General features: G+C 37.4%; 1 protein-coding gene across 2 annotated transcripts in view; it reads right to left on the bottom strand.

The window, feature by feature from the left end:
* Positions 1-1,226: 1,226 nt before the first annotated feature.
* Positions 1,227-21,292, bottom strand: part of LOC307125797 (uncharacterized protein) — a 64,799-nt gene continuing 44,733 nt past the window's right edge. For both annotated transcript variants that reach the window (XM_079815918.1, XM_079815919.1), the window contains 3 exons: positions 20,249-20,410; positions 2,248-2,294; positions 1,227-2,169 (listed from right to left, as the gene is read on the bottom strand). In XM_079815918.1, the coding sequence (XP_079672044.1) occupies positions 1,619-2,169; positions 2,248-2,294; positions 20,249-20,410 (760 nt within the window). In that variant the 3' untranslated portion in view covers positions 1,227-1,618. The remainder of the gene's footprint in view (positions 2,170-2,247; positions 2,295-20,248; positions 20,411-21,292) is intronic.

Here is a 21,292-nt window from a genome sequence, read left to right as displayed (position 1 = left end):
GATTAAAACAGAACAAATATCAGCCAATGGGTTCAGAAAAATCTACACAATTCAAATGAATAGTAATTTTTAAATTGACAGCTACAGCGCTTGCTTTAAGCTTAAACTCACTTCATTTTGTTAAATTTATCAGAAAACAAGACTTAATTTAGCATATCTTTCATTTTCTTCATTTTTATGAATAGGATTTGTATTTATTTATTTATTTTGCAGTGCATGCAATTTGATTTTGCAATTTAATAAAATTTATAAAATCCCTATGAAATCCATTTTTTTGTTTAATCGCTTTACTCCGTTTTAATGGTTAAATTAAACGTAATAGCCAAAAAGCCATTCTAATTAATGGGAATCATGAAACATACAATGTAACATCAATTTATTAAAAGTTTAACAAGAAACACATTTTTAGGGCCAAATTCTGTTTTCCATTTCAATGGTTTAATTAATTTAAAGCACATCTAATTGAATTCATAAAAACAACTTAATTTATTTTGTTTACATTAGTAGGGCCCTATGAAATGTTTTTTTTATTTATTGTTGTGTATTACATTTTTTATGGTAATAAAATGAAGACATAACATTTAATTTATCTTTTAATCAAATTAAAATTAAATTCTTAAATTTTTCTTGGCAAACAAAGTCTTGCACAGCAGCGGATAACTGTTAAAACATGGAAGAAAATTGTGTGATTAATCCTTAAAAATAAAGTTACAAATAATTGTATTATTATTAATAATTTTGTTATTATAAAGTACATTCTACAGTACATTAGTCACATCTTTCTGACTACTGAACTCTTATTTGGACGTGTTGCTGTGACGACCTTTAAGTTTCTGTGTTTATGATGAGATTTTATCAAATGAAACGGTCAAATGCTCATGAAATGACTCTGTGTGTGTGTGTGTAGAAGTTCTTTCACACAGAGAGAACATGCAGGATTTCCTATTTAAAGGGATATTTCACCCGAAATTTCTGTCATTATTTACTCTCCCAAACCCGTAAATTCAGTTTTCATGACTGGATTCTGAGAGTCCGTGCAGGTTTTCTGCATTGTGGAAATCATCGGGCCATAATTTAATGCCATGATATTGAATGCAAGACATTTTCAATGCCTTAAATTGAAGATTTACAATAACTTTATATATAATAATAATAATAATAATAATAACTTTTCAGTACCTTTTTAAGAGCCGCTGAAACCCTGCTAGATGAAGTATGATAGGAATGATATTTAAAGAAATGTTTAATAAAAAAGATGAATCTGAATTTCTATCAGAGAAACGACAAACACTCAATATAAATTCCACTGGAGTCACTGATTGATAAACAATTCATTATAAAGTTTCAGATAGAAATACACAATAACTGCCATTTAGATTTGAACAGTTTTAATAATTTTGTAGAATGTTTTAACGTAGTAAAATATATTTTGTCATATTTAAATGTACATCAAGAGTCAAAACAGATTTAAATACAGAATTCAGATCAAAAACACTTGTTTTGAATGTTTTTCAAACACCAAATAATCCTGTAAAATTAGAATAACACTCGATGAAATAATGTGTGTGTGTGTGTGTGTGTTGTTTAACACTAATGTGTCAGTCAGTGTGTGTGTGTGTCAATCTGTGTGTTGTTTAATGTGACACAGAGACACTGAAGAGTTTGTATAATAAAGTCTAAATCCAGCACAGAGGGGTTCAGTGAATGTGTGTGTGAATGTGTGTAAGTGTGTGAGTGTGTGTGTGTCAAAGACACTGTAGAAGGACAGAATGCCGGCCGACACGTCCACAAACACTCCAACTCTCTTACAGGAGGCAGTAGCAGCAGAGACAGCAGTGGAGTTATTATTGTGACGGACACTGAGACTGTGATCAGAGCATCTCAGACTCCAGGACTTCTCATTCTGTCCAAACCCACAGTCACTCCATCCTTTCCTCTCGATTCCTTTATAAGCCACTGATATATCAACTTCTCTTCCAGTCCATTCCGCCTCCCAGTAACAGCGTCCAGTCAGACTCTCTCCACACAGAACCTGAGAATAATCATCAAATCTGTCTGGATGATCAGGATACGACTGCTCCTGTCTCACATTCGTCACCTTTCTGTTCTCCTCAGACAGAGCGAGTTCAGTGTGTGCTGTGTTTGGATCCAGTGTGAGATCACAGGCGTCTGAACACAAGAACACACACATCACAACACAACACTTACAACAACACACACTAAAACTGTGTGTGTGTGTGGACTTACATTTGTGAAATCCTGCTGTCCTCATGATCTCTCCTCTGTGATCCACACTAGAAAACAGATTTACATCATTCATTATCATTCATAATTTATTCATGTTTTTATAAGATTTACTTCATTTATCATATTTTCATCATTTTATTATTTTTATTCATTTATAGATTTTGCATTGCAACGAACTTTGACCCCTCATAGCTCTGAGCGAGGAATTCATAGAAACTCATGGTTTACCACATTTGAAGAGGCTGTCAGGCTCTGTCAGAACATACCTCGCAATGGGGTGTGAGTGTTACCCCTGGGGCGCAAGAGCTGCCCAAATTTGCCCCATTCATTTCCAATGGTGAGGGACGGCCCATTAAACGCATGTGTTTCTCTACTATGGGAACTTGCTTAGGGATTTTGTATTGAGCATAGCTCAGGCTCACAGTGTCACAGAGACAAGGGGGTGGGCTCAATTTACTCAGCCAACCAATCACTATCTCAGGATCATAAGGACGCTATCAAGCCACACCCTAACAACCATCCTAGCAACTGATCCCATAGACTTCCATTAAAAAACATCAAAGGGATATCTTTGGATAGAAGTGTCATAGAAACATGAGAGTGGGTTTGTTTGACTCAGGGCATCAACAGCCAATCACAAATCACCTTCAACACTTCCTAGCCATTCCTTAGCAACCATTATCAAGCCCCCTAGCAACCCAAATCCAAAGAGGGAAATCTTCACATCCGAATGTCATAGAGGCATGGGGGTTGGTTTATATCATTCATACTAGCAAGCAGCTTTTGGAGTATCATCATTGGATACTGCCAAGCCACTCCATAGCAACCAAACAGAGTACCCTAGCAACCGTTTAGCAAGACCTATATCTCTGCATCAGAACATCATAGAGACATGGGGGTTGGGTCTTTTGGCTCATGCTAGGAAACTGGACTTTCAACATGCTAGCAGTGAATAGCTACATGCTAATAGCAAGTAGCTTAGGGTTAGAACATGATAAAAGCAAGTCAAAATGTGCTAGCATTATGCTAGCTTGGTGTTAATCATGTTAACATTTGGTAAAAAAAAATACTACCAACATGCTAATCATGTTAGCAAACATGGTAATTGTGTTAACATAATGCTAACAACATGCTAATCATGTTAACGTTATGCTAACAAAATGCTAATTTTGTTAGCATTATGCTAGCAACATTCTAATCATGTTAACATCATTTTAGCAAACATGTTAATTGCGTTAACAGTATGCTAGCAAAATGCTAATCATGATAGCATTGTGCTATCAAAATGTTAATCGTGTTAGCATTATGTTAATCCTGTTAACATAATGGTAAAATAATGCTAATCGTGTTAGCATCAATGTTAACATCATGTTAATCATGTTAGCATCATGCTAATCATGTTAGCATTTGGTTAAAAACATACTAACAACATTCTAATCATGTTAGCATCATGCTGCAAAATGTTAACTGTGTTTCCCCATAGACTTAACAGAGAAGAGGTTTGTGTGATCCGCATCAGAACATCACAGAGACTTGGGGCTGGGCTCATTTGACTCGGCCTATCAAGCAGCTAATAAGTAGTAACATTCAAACTTCATAGCCACGCCCTAGCAACCAGTTACAGCACCCTAGCAACCATATATCAACATTGTGCTAGCAACATACTAATCGTGTTAGCTAATAATGCTAACATAATATCAACTGTGTTATCTTAATGCTAACATCATGCTAATTGTGTTAACATTATGGTAGCAACATTCTAATCACGTTAGCATCATGCTAATTGTGTTAGCAGTATGGTAGCAACATGCTATTTGTGTTCGCATCGTGCTAGCAAACATGCTAATAGTGTTAACATTGTGCTATCAAAATGCTAATCGTGTTAGCATAATGTTAAAATCATGCTAAACGTGTTAGCATCAATGCTACCATCATGTTAGCATTATCATGCTAGCAATATGCGAATCATGTTAGAAGTTGGTTAAAAACATACTAGCAACATTCTAATCGTGTTAGCATCATGCTGCAAAATGCTAACTGTGTTTCCCCAGACTTAACAGAGAAGAGGTTTGTGTGATCATATCTCCGCATCAGAACATCACAGAGACTTGGGGATGGGCTCATTTGACTCAGCCTATCAAGCAGCTAATAAGTAGTAACATTCAAACTTCATAGCCACGCCCTAGCAACCAGTTACAGCACCCTAGCAACCATATATCAACATTAACGAGCCATATCTCAGCACCAGAGCATTGTAGAAATACAAAGTTGGGCTCTTTTGACTCAGACTGGCCAATATTCTTTAAATATCAACACATAAACTATATAGCCACACCCTAGCAACCATTTAGAGAACCCTAGAAACCATTAAACACATGAATAAGCCATATCTCAACACCAGAACCTCGTACAGACATGGGGGTGGGCTCTTTAGCAATCTTACACACCATTGTAGCATCTGCCGGCTGGCGACTTTTGCCAAGGCAAGCACCACTCACATTTTCTTCAAGAAATGTACATTCTGGGTATTTTTATCATTCCATATTGTGATGTTTTAATAAATCAACATCATTCTTTAACGTGTGCGCTTTATTAACATCAGAGCTTTGGTGAAACACACGTGCAGAAAAGACTACTCATCATGAACACAGGCAGACCACATTGCTTCAATTACTTTAACTCTGCAACTAAACTCTTAGCAAGCACTTGGTTACCACCTAATGGATAAGGGACATCTTGCGTATAACAACATTTAACTGTTTTATATCACACATATGAGGTGTAAATGTGTCTTACTGAGGATCAGTATTGATCATCAGCAGCTCGTCTCTGTTGATTCAGTCTATAATCAATACCTCAGGATTTCACAGGACTTTTTTCTGATTTTTGTGGAGGCTTTTCTCAAAATTTGCGGCAATATTTGTTTGAATCATTGGGCTCTGTCATTTTTAAAAGGAGAAATACTGATAATAACTTAAAAATATAATTTCAACATTTTATTTCAAATGTAAGCAAATAAAACAAACCCTCAGGGGTCACTGCTCACCCTTTTGAACATGTTGTGTATTTTAAAGATCTCAATCAATTGTGTATTAATTATGTATCAAATATGATACAACAGGTTTTTGAGGCCCACCATAAAAATGATCGAGCTTCCATCATAAAACTCAGTGTTTAAATATCATCTTACCAAGACATGATTATGATATTTATATGCATTTATGAAAGTTATTACGATCTCATTGATTTACATTTCACCATATCTCACTATATGAGCCATAAAAGCCTGATACACCCATGTATCAAATTTATGAAAAACATAAAACACATGCAAACTTTTTATTTTATTTTGTCTAGATAGTAAACAAAAACCTGATCCATTAAAAAATGATTTTCTGATATTAATTTGAATTATTTCAGGCTTTACAGGGTTGATAAGTAATTATTTTATACTATAACAAACAGAACCCAAACACAACAGCAGCCACGTTTGAAGAAAACCAAAAATGTATGAAGTAAAGAAATGTTTCAAACAGATTAAAGAGCAAAAGATCATGACTAGGCCTGTCGCGATTGGTCGATACAATCGACTGCGTCAACGCTGATAATTAGTCGACATCAATATTTTTAATCGACTGGGTAAGTTGGGTACGATATGAAATTGTATTAGTACCTGTACTTTAAAAAATGACAGCACTCTAATAAGAGCAGTATTTCTTAATTTGCGTCAATGTGTGACAGCAGAGAAGGGGCTCGCTGCAGCCTGCGGTGGACGTCCAACCCGGCCCACATCCAAGTGTAACGTCAGACGGTACAGATACACTTTTGCAGCACGACTGAAGCGTGTTGTGATGCTTCCCATCATATGTGTGTGTTTACAAGTTTACCGCTATGGGCGTGCGTTTGATAGGGATGGGGAAATGAAGCCTCATGAAGCACTGAGGCTTTCCCCTGACTGTTCCGGGAAAAGATTCGAAGCTTTGAGAGTCGTTTCAATGCTATGTGTACAAATTAAAGCCTACACTTTTGTGTTTAATTTGTCCATTAAATAAATTAATTTACTCATTAAAGTGTGACAATAGAATATAATTTAGCTTATATGATTCAATAAGATCTAATATAGGCCTAGCCTACTCTCTTTCTCTCCACACACACACACACACACACACACACACACACACACACACACACACACACACACACACACACACACACACACACACACACACACACACACACACACACACACACACACACACACACACACACACACACACACACACACACACACACACACACACACACACACACACACACACACACACACACACACACACACACACACACACACACACACACACACACACACACACACACACACACACACACACACACACACACACACAGTGAATAAGGACATTGTGTGATAGGATCATTAAATGTGCTTATGACACTTGGCAGTGATAGTGCTTGTGTAATTGTAGGAATGACAGAAAGCTGATAAAGCGTAATTATTTTTTATTAAGAAATAAAAGCTGTAAATAAAAAGAGTATATTTATCCTCTTAGATAGTAGAAAAGCATACATACATTGGAAGCTATAAACTCAAAATATTCCCAGATAGGGGAAGTCTTTCTTTTTTGCCTGTTGCCATTTCTATAATGCAAACCCTTCGCCAAACACCAACACCCTATCCCATAATCCCACCCTAACCCAAAATACCAACACCAAATTACCTAAAAAACAACAAAAGTGCAAAGATTTTACCGAAATAAAAAGACACAACAACAAAAAAGAATAAATAGTGACAAATACATGTTGGCTATCTAAATGTAATGTATTGATTAACTTTCAAAGTATAGCACTCTCCTCACAAACCCACCAACCAGACTGACTGAGCCAACAAGGACTCGTCAAGTAAGATCTGGGGTTCGAACCTTTTGACACGCAAAGCGAAACGCGCAGAGAAAGTGAGGCTTCATTTGTCATCAGTCACGTGACTCTGGGAAACCAATACACACCCCATAACGGAGCTTCACTAGAAATTGTTTGCATTCGCGAAACGCGCATCGAAGCTTCAGTGTCATACGTAACATCACTAGAGTTTGAGCCATAAGGCTTGTTTGAGATGCGCCTGCGAGATCAAAGGCGGATATCGCGGGATTCACACTTGTGCGCTTTATTGCTGATAAACTGGATGTAATTTAAGTTCTGTTACTTTTAGAAGAAAATAAATATTATGAACAAGACACCCAACGTTTTTGTTATTTATTTCCATTCAAAAGACGTGTTTGTCAATAATTTTTACTTGAATTAGGCCTACATACATGTTTTTATATATTTTTTTATAAATATGACAACAATCACATAACCCACAGAGAGATCGCCTTTGTTAGAGAGTTTGGGAATATTCACAGATAAAAACATGATATCAGTGTTTTATAATCAAACATTTTAAAAAAGAACCATACATCACGGTTGTTTAAACCAATAAGCATTAGCAAGTCATTTCCCATCATGCTTTTGATCAGCACAGTCGGTGGAGAGCAACTGCGCTTGACTGCAGAATCCGACACGTCCGCCTTGCCATCACAAGAATTTTTTGACACATGTCAGCATGACATTAGAGCAAGTCGGACCACTTTCGGACACATTTCTAACCAGCATGCATCTCGCGCTGATCACCCGTGATCGGTTCTGCGCAGTTTTTGCTCATCTCAAACGAGCCTACACAGTAAAATCCCCAGAGTTAAATTAACACTGCTCAGAGAACATATGGTCCCACTCTACAGAGTGTTAAAGTAACACTGAATCAGTGTTAAAGTTAATGAGATAATTAAGAGATTAATTAAGTGATAATTGACCATTAGTGGTGAACACCTGATGATAATGAGTAGAATCACTGAAGGAAAGAGAAAAAGAAAAACACAAGAACTACGACTGACTATTAAAAAGACATTCAATCTCTGAAGATCTCAGCAGAGGAGGATTAAACAACTCCACAAACAGCATTACCAGCTTCACACATTACTAACCAGACAGACTTTATTTCTATCAGACGACTACAGAAGCTCTTATTGAGGTTTAGATGTTGATGTTTTATTGAAAATTAAAGTTGTTTGAAGTTACCATTATTGTGATTAGTGTTTGCTTTAATTGGGCTCTTGACCCTTGACTTACTAACATAAGATTTTCTCTGGCTGCTGTAACTGTTCGTTACGGTGAAAATGGCAAGAAAATCTTGACGCTTGTTGTTTATGATACAGTTGTTATCATCATATAGTGCCTTATTTGCTGATCCCCTGAAAGTCATTGATTAAAGGAGACTTGTGATTCTAGGGCAGAAGATCCAGCAATGTTATCATCAGAGAAACTAAACAATTATCAAAACATTTTTACATAAGATTTGTACTGCGGTTTACTAACACATCACACAATAAGCACTTCTAACTCCTGCGAGTTTTACTCACACATAGACATCAAGAATCAGCCTATGAATCTTAACAATGGTGACATGCCACAATGCATTCTGGGTGCATCACGCAAAACTCATCTATGGCTCCCAGAATGCATTGTGGCATGAAGCATGTCACCATTGTTGAGATTCATAGTCAGATTCTTGATGTCTGTGTGTGAGTTCATCTCGAAGGAGTTAGAAGTGATTAGTGTACAATCGATTTCAAAACTTATTCAGCTTTTCTGATTAAAACAGTGTTGGATCTTCTCTAAAATCACAATAAAAAAAGTTAATAGGATATTGCTCAAACTCAGTCGTAAAATCAATGAATTAAATCATTATACAATGATCATATTCTCGACATCGAGCAACCGACAGCATCTGATTGTGTTTACTCTTGCTTTTATTGCCATAACAAACTCAGTTACAGCAGCCAGAGAAACACTAACGTTAAAACGTCATCAAACTGCCCAACTAAAGAAAACACTGATCACCATGATGGTCACATTAAAAACTAACAATTTTCACAACAGAATCAAACAAAAAATCTGTTAATTCTCAATAAGAGACGTCTGACAGAAATAAAGTCAGTCTGGTTAGTAATGTGTGAAGCTGGTAATGCTGTTTGTGGAGTTGTTTAATCCTCCTCTGCTGAGATCTTCAGAGATTTAATGTCTTTTTTATAGTCAGTCGTAGTTCTTGTGTTTTTCTTTTTCTCTTTCCTTCAGTGATTCTACTCATTATCATCAGGTGTTCATCACTAATGGCCAATCATCACTTAATTAATCTCTCAATTATCTCATTAACTTTAACACTGATTCAGTGTTACTTTAACACTCTGTAGAGTGGGACCAAATGTTCTCTGAGCAGTGTTAATTTAACTCTGGGGATTTTACTGTGTAAAGACTGTAAAAAAAATATGGACGTAGTGTCCGTGACATCCCCCATAGGATTCTGAAGAGCCGATTTGAATTGCAAAGTATGGATGAGCTGGCCGTTGCCATCTTGTCAGCGCGTCACTCCCGGATAATAGTAAATGGGCAAAGAAGCAGGACGTGGGTGGAGCTAAGGTGACGCGATGACTAACAGACACCAGTTAAATGGATATCCACCTGTCACTCAAAGTGGACACGCCCTTAATTATGCAGGACTTAAAAACTTTATATAATGTAAACGAATGAGTTATAAAAAAAATTTGCCCCCTCACAGTTGTCATGAAGCGCAAAAATAGCCATATAGACCAAAACCCCACAATTTGAACCAGGCTGTAAACATGTGTTTTTCTGTTATAAAGTTGGGCATTTTAACATGCGGGCTCAATGAGATTCTGCTCACTTCTGGAGCCTGTCCCTAGCGGCCAGTCGAGGAATTGCAGTTTAAGTCACTTCCGTATTGGCTTCAAGAGAAACTGCGGGAGGTTGCTGCTTGGTTTGAGCCAGAGCCGTTGAAAAACAGAGTTACGACACTCCCATAGACTTCCATAGGAACTGAGGAACGCAGAAGTAAAGCGTGTCATGGATGGAGCGACCAATAGTTCCAAACAACCAATAGCTCCAGCATTGAACCCCATTCATTTCAGTGCATCTCAAGCACACTCGCTGGCAAATTGATGAAATTACTGCATATTATGGCATTAGCTGACCTCTCAGGAATATTAATAGAAGTGGTATTTTATGAAGCGCATTATAGTTAATGTTTATTTGTTATAATAGATTGTTAGACTCTGCAGTTTGATAACGTGAGCACCACTGCAACAGCTACTATATCCAGATGCTATTGGTCATATTTCAACAGTTTTTAGTCTCTCTGAGATCTTTCTATCGAAAGCTTTTCTATGAAGTAGCTTATTCAAGGAATAACGTATAATGCCTATGTATAATGAATATAAATAACGTCTGGGTAAAAAGAGTTGAATTAAATTGGTTGCCCTGGTTTTTTTTTAACACTATTTAAAACTTCTTTCTTGGGTTAAATTCTGTATATGCTAGAATCATTCATTTATATTCACCAGTTGCGTATGCTTATTCGGATGTTAACAACATTTAAATTATAAAAGAAATTACCACTAACCAATAGATGGCGGTAGAGGAACACTTATTGGCTCATTAGCCTTTTTTTTAAATGAATTTTTATAATCATCAAATCACTATCATAACATTAAAATATCTATTTTTGTTACTTTATTTGTACTGAAGTGTTAAATAGGCTAATGGAAAATCACAAAGTCTCATGAAAAACCAAAAACTTACTGAAAAACTGACTAAATTTCACAATAAATCTTTATTTGAATCGTCTCTGTGCTTTGTTTGTTATGATGATAGGATTTGTAGATAATGGGAAGTTTCGTGTAAAACGTAAACTTGCACTCAAATTCATTCAGCGTTTTGAGACTATATAAAACTTGTTTTCAACAGAAATGCCCGTGACAGGCTACAACACTCAACGCTGTAAAATCATGCACTCACATGAACCCAAATAAAATGACCAGATCACTCAAAAAAAACATTAACATGATCTCTTCTTTATCTCTCCCCAGAATAAAAGGCTACTGTAAAGCCTAGTCAAAGTCGATGCATATAGTGTTAATATTTACCAGAAATTGCTGCAAATATAGTGAAACTGCTGCCTGTCCTGCTTAATCCTATTCAAACAGATTGACAGCGCGGAGTTGTTTGTAACTATTGAGAGCTCCATGAACCACGTGATCACGTGGCGGCGAGATCAAAGAGTGTCGCAACTCTTTTTTTCTATAGCTTTGGTTTAACCCATCGGGGAATGAAAAACAAAGGACCAGCGAGAGACTTCCCTCAGGGTGCGGATCCACTTGTCCATATGACACTTCTGTCGTGCCGCACTCCACTTTATTCGTATGGGTGACGTCAAGCGACTTTAGCGCGCCCGCAAAGCATTCCGGGAAAGCGGCGCTGAATTTGAACAAATGCCACGCTTCAAAAAAGCTGTCCGAAGCCCATCTTTATGCAAAAGAATCCGTTGAACGCAACTATCCAATAGAAGTAGAGCACATGGAGACTGAGGGAAGTCTCTCGCGGGTATAAAACACAACATTCCCCACTTGCTCAAAAGCACGCCCATAGCGGTAAACTTGAGGAACACCCATCAACATACACATGAGGGGAAGCGTCACAACACCACACTCCAGTCGTGCCGCAAAAGTGGATCTGTACCATCAGGGACAGGGTGCGGATCCACTTTTCCATGTGTATGGCAAGCCGTTTCAGCATTTAAAAGCTAGGTTTGGCTATCTGGAATTAACATTGTGGATATCAACAACGTCTTTCTGGCTAGTCCTAATTACATTTTGGATATTTGGAATTGCCATTCAAGATATCTGTAACGTAATTGCGACTAGTCGAAATGACAGATAGAGATATCAGTAATTCAGTTTGACTAGGCAAAACTGAATTACAGATATCTGCAATGACATCATTGAAACCGACATTAAACTCGTCACACATCTTAAATGACAATTGCAGATATCTGTAATTCCGTTTTTCCTAGGCAGAATGAAAGTCAAAGATATCTCAAACGTCATTATGACTAGTGCAAATTATTGTGCATGACGTTGTTTTATTTTAGATATCCATATTCCCCAGCTCCCGCCATAATCAAAGAGGAAGTGGGTTAATTTCCTTATTTCTATGAATGGAAGAAGAAAGAATTAGTCATGGCGTTGGCTGTAATCGAAAAAAACACCAGAAAATGACATGAAATTGAACGAGCCCTCACACAGGGGATTTGTGGAGAGAGAACGTCGTTCTATTGAAAACTGTGAAAGAAATCTCGGAAGAATTGAACATTTGCTATCACCTGACACAAACAATGAACTCAAAAGCAGTTTAGCTCAACTGAAAACTCTAATAGACGCACATTTTTGTTGTAGAAAGTAATGAATCATCATTTCTTGCTGCCAGATCCTGTCTAGCACGGGTTGCAGCATTAAAAAGATGATTAAAAACACTTTCTGGCTGCTCCGACATTGTGCTAATCAGTGTAAATACAAGTTAATAGTTAACAGGTGCTATGTGATTTGATGATTTGAACAACAAGCTCTGCTCCCGCCTAAAGTGGGATGTGGGTCTAATTTGCATTCAGATATCTGTAACGTCATTTCGAATAGTCAAAACTTCAATTCAAGATATCTGTAATTACATTTTGACTAGGAAGAATGAAAGTTAAAGATATCTCAAAATTCAGATATCTATGATCAAATTTCATTTAAAGATATCTATAACTTGATAACAGATATCTACAAAAATTACGACTATCCCTAACCCCAGTTTGAGATATCTACAACGTCATTTTGACTAGTCATAATTCAAGTTACAGATATCTACAATGTCATTTCGCCTAGTCAAAACTTGATTTGATGAAGGAACATGTAGATATCTTGAATTATGGTGAATTAAAGATATCTTGAACTTGAGTTACGATTGGACAGAATCAAATTGTATATATTTTGAACTGGAAATACAGATATCTACAATTCAGTTGCAGATATCCACTGTGTGAATTATGGATATCTGCAACTGAATTGTAGATATCTGTAATGATAAACCCCATACAAATGAATGGCAAACATGACGTCATTTGTCCTAGGAAGAATGTCTTTGTTTATATCTGAAATGACAATAATGAGCTCCTTTTTCCAGTTTATTAATGGTCAAATACACTCAAAAAATGTCTCAGTGACCATCTTGGTGAGCATTAACGTAAACACAGTCGTAAACAGTTCAGGGAGAATGTGTAACACAGGAACAGTGTTTGGGATCCATGTGTGTGTCAGGTCTTAAAGGGACAGCGGCTATTTATTATTCAAACTACAAAAAGACAAACGATCACTTACTGCTCTTGACTCATTAACTTGTGTAACTAATGGATTCATCTGTAATGAAGATTATCCAATGCTATTTTAAAATTGTTTTTCCCCGTGGTATCGAAAATGGTATAGAATATCGATACTTTTTTTAGGTATTGTATCGAAGTTAGAAATTCCAGTATCGTGACAACACTAGTTGATAGATTAATCAATATAAAAATAGTCGTTAGTGGCAGCCCTAATCATGACTAAAAAGTTCAAAAGTGAAGTGTCAGTACACAAGCGCTGTCAGAAAGGTGAAGTAGTGCCTTTGTTTAAAGGGGTAACCATGGAAACCACTATATCACTGAATTTACATCTTCATTCAGCATCTCCTTCACTCGCTCCGTCTCGCTTCTCGTCCATTTTGGGTTGTTTACAGAGTGTGTGAGCCACTTTTATGACGCGTACAGTTGATAAACTGAAATGATGATGCACATATCAGGCCCGTTTTCAAAGATGAGGAAACTAGCTTTCATGTGACATGTCAATCAGGCTTCTAGTCCACTCAGGATCACATCTGTTACAAACAGACGTGCAGGCAGGCAGGCAATGAGCTCACGGAAACGAGGATACAGGGAGAACAGGAAACTTTAATAAAAACTCAGGAACGAACAAATCCAACATGAAACGAGAACCGACAAACACTGAGGGAAAACTGAGAACTAATGCTGCCTTCACGTGCTATCAGAATTATCGTAAATAAGAGGTTTCCTAGGTAAAAATTGCACATGAACGTCCTCTGATGTCGTGTTTACCACTGGGAAGTTCGGAAATAATTTTGATACCCCAATTCCCGAGATAGGCGTGTCATAAGCTTTAAACATGGTGGCGGGGAGAACTAGACTGCTGTGGCAGGTGTGGTTTTATTGTTTTTTTTCCAAAACAGCTAGGTCGTCTTGTCTTGACATTAATGTAGTACATATTTACATGTAAGAGTAATCATATGAAGCATATTGTATGTTTGGTACACAGCGAAAATAGCCTGCATTTGACTGAAATGAAAGAATCAGCAAAAAAGTAGTGAACACATGAAATTCATCAGTATCTGTAAAATTCACCTAAATGAGTTTCACAGCACTAACACCGTTTCAGCTTTGATCGCCTCGGTAAACACGTAATAAACGGGGCGTTAACATATAAGCCTACTTGCATTTTATGGTTGTCAGCTTTGTTGCATTACATTTACTTCACCACTGCAATTTCTATCTGAATGAAGCTTCGAGTAATGAACCATTTTCGACACAATTGTATCAGAAAGCAATAATGCTTCGAAACGCTTCATTTGGCCATCACTAGCAGAAAGCGGACTATCTGGAATGTTATGGTTGTCGATGCATGGGAGACTACATATTATGTTGGTTTTAATAAGATTTTCCCAATAAATAGGCAAGAATAACCTGGTGTCCACCATGATTCCTGTTCACTCCGACAACAAAGCACTTGAATGCAACAAGCTCGTAATCACGACTTCTGAAGTGGGAATTAGGAAATTTCCGAAAGCACGTGAAGGCAGCATAATTACACAGGGCTAACGAGGTGATTAACAGGACACAGGTGATAGAAATAACTAATTATACAGACTGGGGAGAAACTAGGTCACAGGGACTGAACTGAAAACACAATGAACACGGCAGACAGGGCATACATGTAACAACATCTGGTGCATTCAAGTCAGGTCGTAAAGATCGTATGTACGAGTTGAATGCACATGAACGCCACCACAAAGTCGTAAATACCAGTGGGAAGTTCAGGATTTTCTTTAAGCCCCGATCTGTTTGAGTTGGAGGTGTGTCAGTGAGAAACATGGCGGAATCAATGGATGCAACGTCTGTAGTTGAATATAACGGGTATTTAGCAGTGACACTGTCAGGCTTTGTCATTTACAACAAAGGAAGCTATCATTGTAATATAACAATTAGCCTAATGTATAACAATACAGTTTACAGTGGCTTCATAGATTAATTAAAAATGTAAAAGATTAAAACTCAGCTAATGCGCATTCTTAGTTCTTCATTTTCTATAAGCAGAGTTAACAAACCTTGCTGTATTTTTTTGAATTTCATTAAAAGAAGGTACAACGCCCTCTTACTCCGACCAAAGAGACTTGAATGCACATGATGTCGTAAACACGACTTCTCACTTCGTAAATACGAACATCCCAGGAGGACTTGAACGCACCAATCACACAGTTCAGTTCCGCATGTGGTGGGCGTGTCGCAACTCGCGAGTGATGAGCTGTTTGATAGAAGATTTCCATGTGGATTTATAGTTTATGTACTGTTTTGATTTCTAAAATGGCATATGGAGAGGGAAAAGCACCAATGGCACCGATAGAAGTGATCTTTAAGTACCGAACTTGAAAGGAAAGTGATGAGGCGTCAGCCAGCGAGGCCGTGTTATGATTCAGTGAAAACAAAAATGAAATTTATATTATAATGAAAACAACTAAATAAAAACTTATTTTTATTAGTTTCAGATGCTGAGATTTTGGGCCACCAGCAGACCTTTGCACAGATGGCCCTCACATCTCCAAGATGCAGGCCAGAGGAAGGTGATGCTCAACACAAAGGACTATATATATATATATATATATATATATATATATATATATATATATATATATATATATATATATATATATATATATATATATATATATATATATATATATATATATATATATATATATATATATATATATATATATATATATATATATATATATATATATATATATATATATATATATATATATATATATATATATATACATACACATATATATATACATATATATATACATCCATAAAGCCTATAAAAAAACCTTCTTCATGTATTTTACAACACTTCAGCTTGTGATTCTTATCTAGTGGGGGTCATTTTTTAGGATTCTTTACCTAACTGAAGTCTCTGAGATCCTGACACCTTGCACTTCTGGAGACTCCAGGTAGGTTCAGCTCTGGAAAATGGTGGCACTGGAGACTAAAGGGTTCCTGATGGTTTCACCCTTAATTCTTCACCTTAATTCTTAACTCTTTTGCAGTTAACAGGTGTCTTTTCTCCGCCACATGTTTTTGTCTGACCCTGCTGACCCAACGAGCATTTCACTGTCCAATGGTCATGCCTTAACTGCAATGTCTAGTATTGCATTAGTATTGCATCCTACTCAAGGGCATTTAATACTTTTTGACTTTTCAGTCTGAGTTAAATCTCTTTTTTGGCTCAATTTATCTGTAAAAGAAAACATGCCTAATAATTCTGCACACCTGAATATAAGGTGATTTTCATTTCCAGCCTTCATGAACAATTATATATCACTTATACATTATTAAATACTAAATCAATAGTAGTTATTAGGATTACTGTGGTTTGGAATTGGTCAAATGTGCCTGGAAAAAAAATATGATCAGAAAATCAACGTGCCTAATAATTCTGCACTCCCTGTATATATTGATGCCGGGTCTCATTCTTTTATGCCATTTAGCATATTACTTGTTCTTGTTCTATTACTGACAAAGATGAAAATGATAAAACTGGTTCTTTTTTAGTTATCGTCTCGTTTTCGTCAGTGAAATAAGGTCGTTGATGAAAATTATGACGAAAATTATTCTTCAAAGAAATAAACACTGGTTACAGCATCAAAACCCATCCCTGCAAAGTAGAGCCCTGCACGGGCCTCAAAACTAGGCCCTAGCCCGGCCTTGGCCCGAGACGCTGAGGCCCTAGCCCGGCCCGTGTCTGACAGCTCATTAAAATTATCAGCCCGACTCCGACTGGAGCCCGTGTTTTTTTTTATCCTCCCTATTACACATTAGTTGCAGCCATTAAAATAGTTCAGTTTTGTTTTTAATGTCAAAGTAGTTATATTTCATTTAGTTTCTTTGTTAAGTTATGAAGCATTTTGTTGCTTGTTAAATTAAAGTTTTTGTTATTTAAAGTGACGACCAAGCGGCCAGCGGCCGACAGAGAGTTAACCCAACGCTTTAGCCTCTGAAATCAACACTTGACTTGTCTTGCTTATAAAATCCATATAAAACACTTCAAGCATCGTTTAAACGTTTAGCCTACTATCACCACCATCACAGTAAAAAGGCATTTTTGACAAGATGAGACAGGCAGATCGCAACGGCGCGCGCAAACGAAACGGGCTACACAATCTAAAAAAAAAACGAAACAAAAAAAAACCTGGTTGTCTTACCTACCTCTCCGCAAAATTAATATAAATCCGATCTTCAATTCCCGTGCTATATGCACATTTAACAGAGTTCGTGTTAACGAAAGCAACCGATATGAGCATTTTATTCATCAGCTCATTTCAACATCAAAGACCACATTATGAGAACGAGCGACCTAAACACTGGTAAGAGCCTTTAGTCTCATTAGTTTTAATGAAGATTGTTGTGTTTTTGAGCATCTCAGACTTAGCTTATTTTCAGTTTCACTTGCGGCAGTTTGCGTGTTGGCTTGCTTTACTCATTTGCGGACGCGTGTTGCATAGCGCCGTCCTCTAAACACTGTGCGAGCCGGTCTTGACAGTTGCAGACTCGCAATATCATGGTCTCATGTTGTTTCCACCCTCGCAGCATATCTCGTTTCTTTTAATTATTGAATGTCTAAAATATAAAATGAAGGAGAAGCCTAAAAAGGCCCTAAGCCCGGCCCGCGTTTGAGGTATGACGGGAAAATTGGCCCGAAGCCCGGCCCTAGGGGCGTAAAAAAGTCGGGGCCCGTCGGGCAGAAATGCAGGGCTCTACTGCAAAGGTGAAACAAATGGTGACGGAGAAGTGTGTCAGCTTTTGCTGTAAAGACATTAGGCCTTTTAATATCGTAAATGGCAAGGGGTTTTAAGAGGTGGCGCAAGAACTAATTAATGTCGGGGATGCGTATGGGAGGGTTCCCATAAACTCTGTTATTCCTCGCCATGTGACAATTGCGACAAAAGAAAAGAGGGAAGCTTTAGTACAGAAATGTAAGACTTTGTTGAAGGATGGCACAGTCGCAATAACTACAGACAAGTGGACAGAGGATTATCTGAAAAAAATCCCATGCCATTTCATAAGTGAGGATATGGAACTGGGGGCGTATTACAGAAACTTTCTATCTTAGGTCTTAACTAAAGATATGATGAGTTAATTTAGGATTTTTCACAATTTCGTATTACATTTAGGATTCTTATCCTATCTTACAAACTCTCATCTTATCTGTAGTTAGGAAATCTTAACCCGCTCCATCGAGTTCAGTAATCAATTGTCAGGTCTGTTACCAAGCAACCAACAACGTGCAAACTGCTTCTGAGGTAAACCTAAAATCAAAATGGAAAAACAACGGCAGAGATCTCTGGAGTCGAACCTACTCCTCCGGCAAAAAGGGTGAATTTTGCAAAGTGGGAAAATGTAAGGCAAGCTGACTGAGAAGATGACGAGATCACTCGCTACATTGAAATGGCTGTCATGGAAATTAAAATGGATGTTCTTGGCTGGTGGAAGACCAACAAACTATCCTACACAAAACTTGCAAAATTAGCCAAACCAGTACTATGCAACCCGACCAGTAGCAGCAGCAGTGAAAGGGTGTTCAGTGCTGCTGGACGCACCATTAGTGAGTGCAGGACAGCACTGAATCCATCCACAGTGGATTCAATCATTTTCCTCCACAAAAACATGTAGCCTAATATTGGTGACTAAAGGTTTTTTCAAATTATAACTAAATATTAATTGAGTCTTAAATGCATAATGTAGACAGAGTATATAGGCTAATGTTGGCATTCATCTTTTATTAAATTTCAGCTCCTGTTCACCGTCGTGTTGAGGCCAGATTGTGGAGAAAAGTGACGAAGCAAATACCGCAGAGCTTTTATCTTAATTTCGTTATTGCCAAATACCCATCTTAATTTAGAATTTATCTTAATTTAATTTGTTAAGAAAGACAAATTTTGGTGACGCGTTGGCCTATGTATATTCGTCCCGTTTTCGTTTGTCTTAGGCCTAATCTCAATTTTATGTAACTAATCTTAGTTTAGAATTTATCTTAATTTAATTTGTTAAGAAAGACTATAAGCCTTTTTATAAGCCTGTAGGCCTATTGATAGGCTACGTGTATGCCTAGGCCTATTTAGAGTGCCGAGATGTTACAGAGGACTTATTTTATTTATTTGTTCCAAGTTCCAAGTGGCCTATAGCCTACATTAGTTGTGAATAGATGATGTTACATTTTTTTTATAAATGAGTCCTTCTTGACAGAAGGCAAAAGAGCTGTGTGGCACGCACATTTGAATAATGTCAGGCTGTAAACGGGTTCAGGCTTTTAAAAAGCTGTCAATCAAAATGTACTTGTCGGGCTCGGGCTGAATTGTGTCAGGCTCAGGCATTGTCGGGCCGACTCCGCTTCGTGTTGTGACCGCATCACCACCTCGGGTGTGCATTATTTTTCTAATAATTCAACGGCCCGTCGTCAATTATTCCTTACGTAAAGCACACCTAGTCGTGGATTATTGCCACATGCATTTAAAAAAAAATATTCAAGCACCATCAGCCATGTATATCACTGTTAAATTACTGGCTGTTTGTTATAAATATATGTTGGGCATTTTGAATCTTTTTTTGTGAGAATCAAAAAAACTTCTCTTGACAACACACAGCAGACATGATTGTAAATGCTCAACATACTTGAGTTTGTCCAGATGTTTGAGTGTATCAGAGAGCAGCGTCAGTCCCTTATCTCCTGGGTAATTGTAGCTCAGATCCAGCTCTCTCAGGTGTGAAGGGTTTGAACTCAGAGCTGAAGCCAAAGCATCACAACCTTTCTCTGTTACCAAACAGCCAGATAATCTACAACAAAAAGTGTTCATGTTAGTGTGCATTATTTGTGATACAGCAGCAGGGACACTGGATATGGGATACTGAGGGTCCTGCAGCACCCCTTGTACAAAACTGTAAATACAACACTGCAAAATGTTTCAGAAACAAATCATCAATACATTTTAAGTTTTAACTAAGGCATTTAAACTTTGTTAGTGGGCAATAAATCTGATTTCAATTTCCCATTATCAAAACCACACATTGTTAGAACTTATTAAAATGTTAACAGCCAGCTGGGAACTAACACCGTTTTATATATACTCTAATACTATACATTTTAAAGGGATGATGAATTGAAAAATCAACTTTCCATTGAGCCTTTGATATATAAAGGTTTCATCGTGATATAAGAATATCCTGTAAGTTTCAGAGCTGAAAACGTCCTTGTTAGTCAAAGAAAAGCTTTTATTGACACCAGGCCCAGAAAACGAGAGATCTCAGAATATGTCGACCACTGACGTCATAGAATGCTGAAGCACCGCCTCAAGCCCGCCCACCGACTTGTGGAGGGTCGAGCTACCGAGCAATAAACATGCCGGTTCCAGCTCACGTGTGTAAGACATTGCGCGTTTGTTCGATTCATTTCACAGCAGAATCAATTGTAAACAAGATACAGGTCGAGACTGGATTTGCTGACATATTGAGATTAAAACACAATGCTGTGCCCTCTATATTGGATCCGACAGGAACGGTGCAACACACTTATATGAGTAAAACATGTTTTTTTATATGTGTTAGTATTGCATTATTACAGATCGTTTGATATCTATTGATTACATACTGTCACGCTGCACGCTGTCACAGGCTGGAGAAGGTGTTATTGGTTCATTCGTGATTAGAGTCAGACTTGTA

The sequence above is a fragment of the Gobio gobio genome (assembly GCF_949357685.1).
Source record: "Gobio gobio genome assembly, chromosome: 1".
Lineage (NCBI taxonomy): Eukaryota > Metazoa > Chordata > Actinopteri > Cypriniformes > Gobionidae > Gobio > Gobio gobio.
Note: the sequence above shows the minus strand (reverse complement) of the source record. Positions and strands in the feature narration are given on the sequence as shown.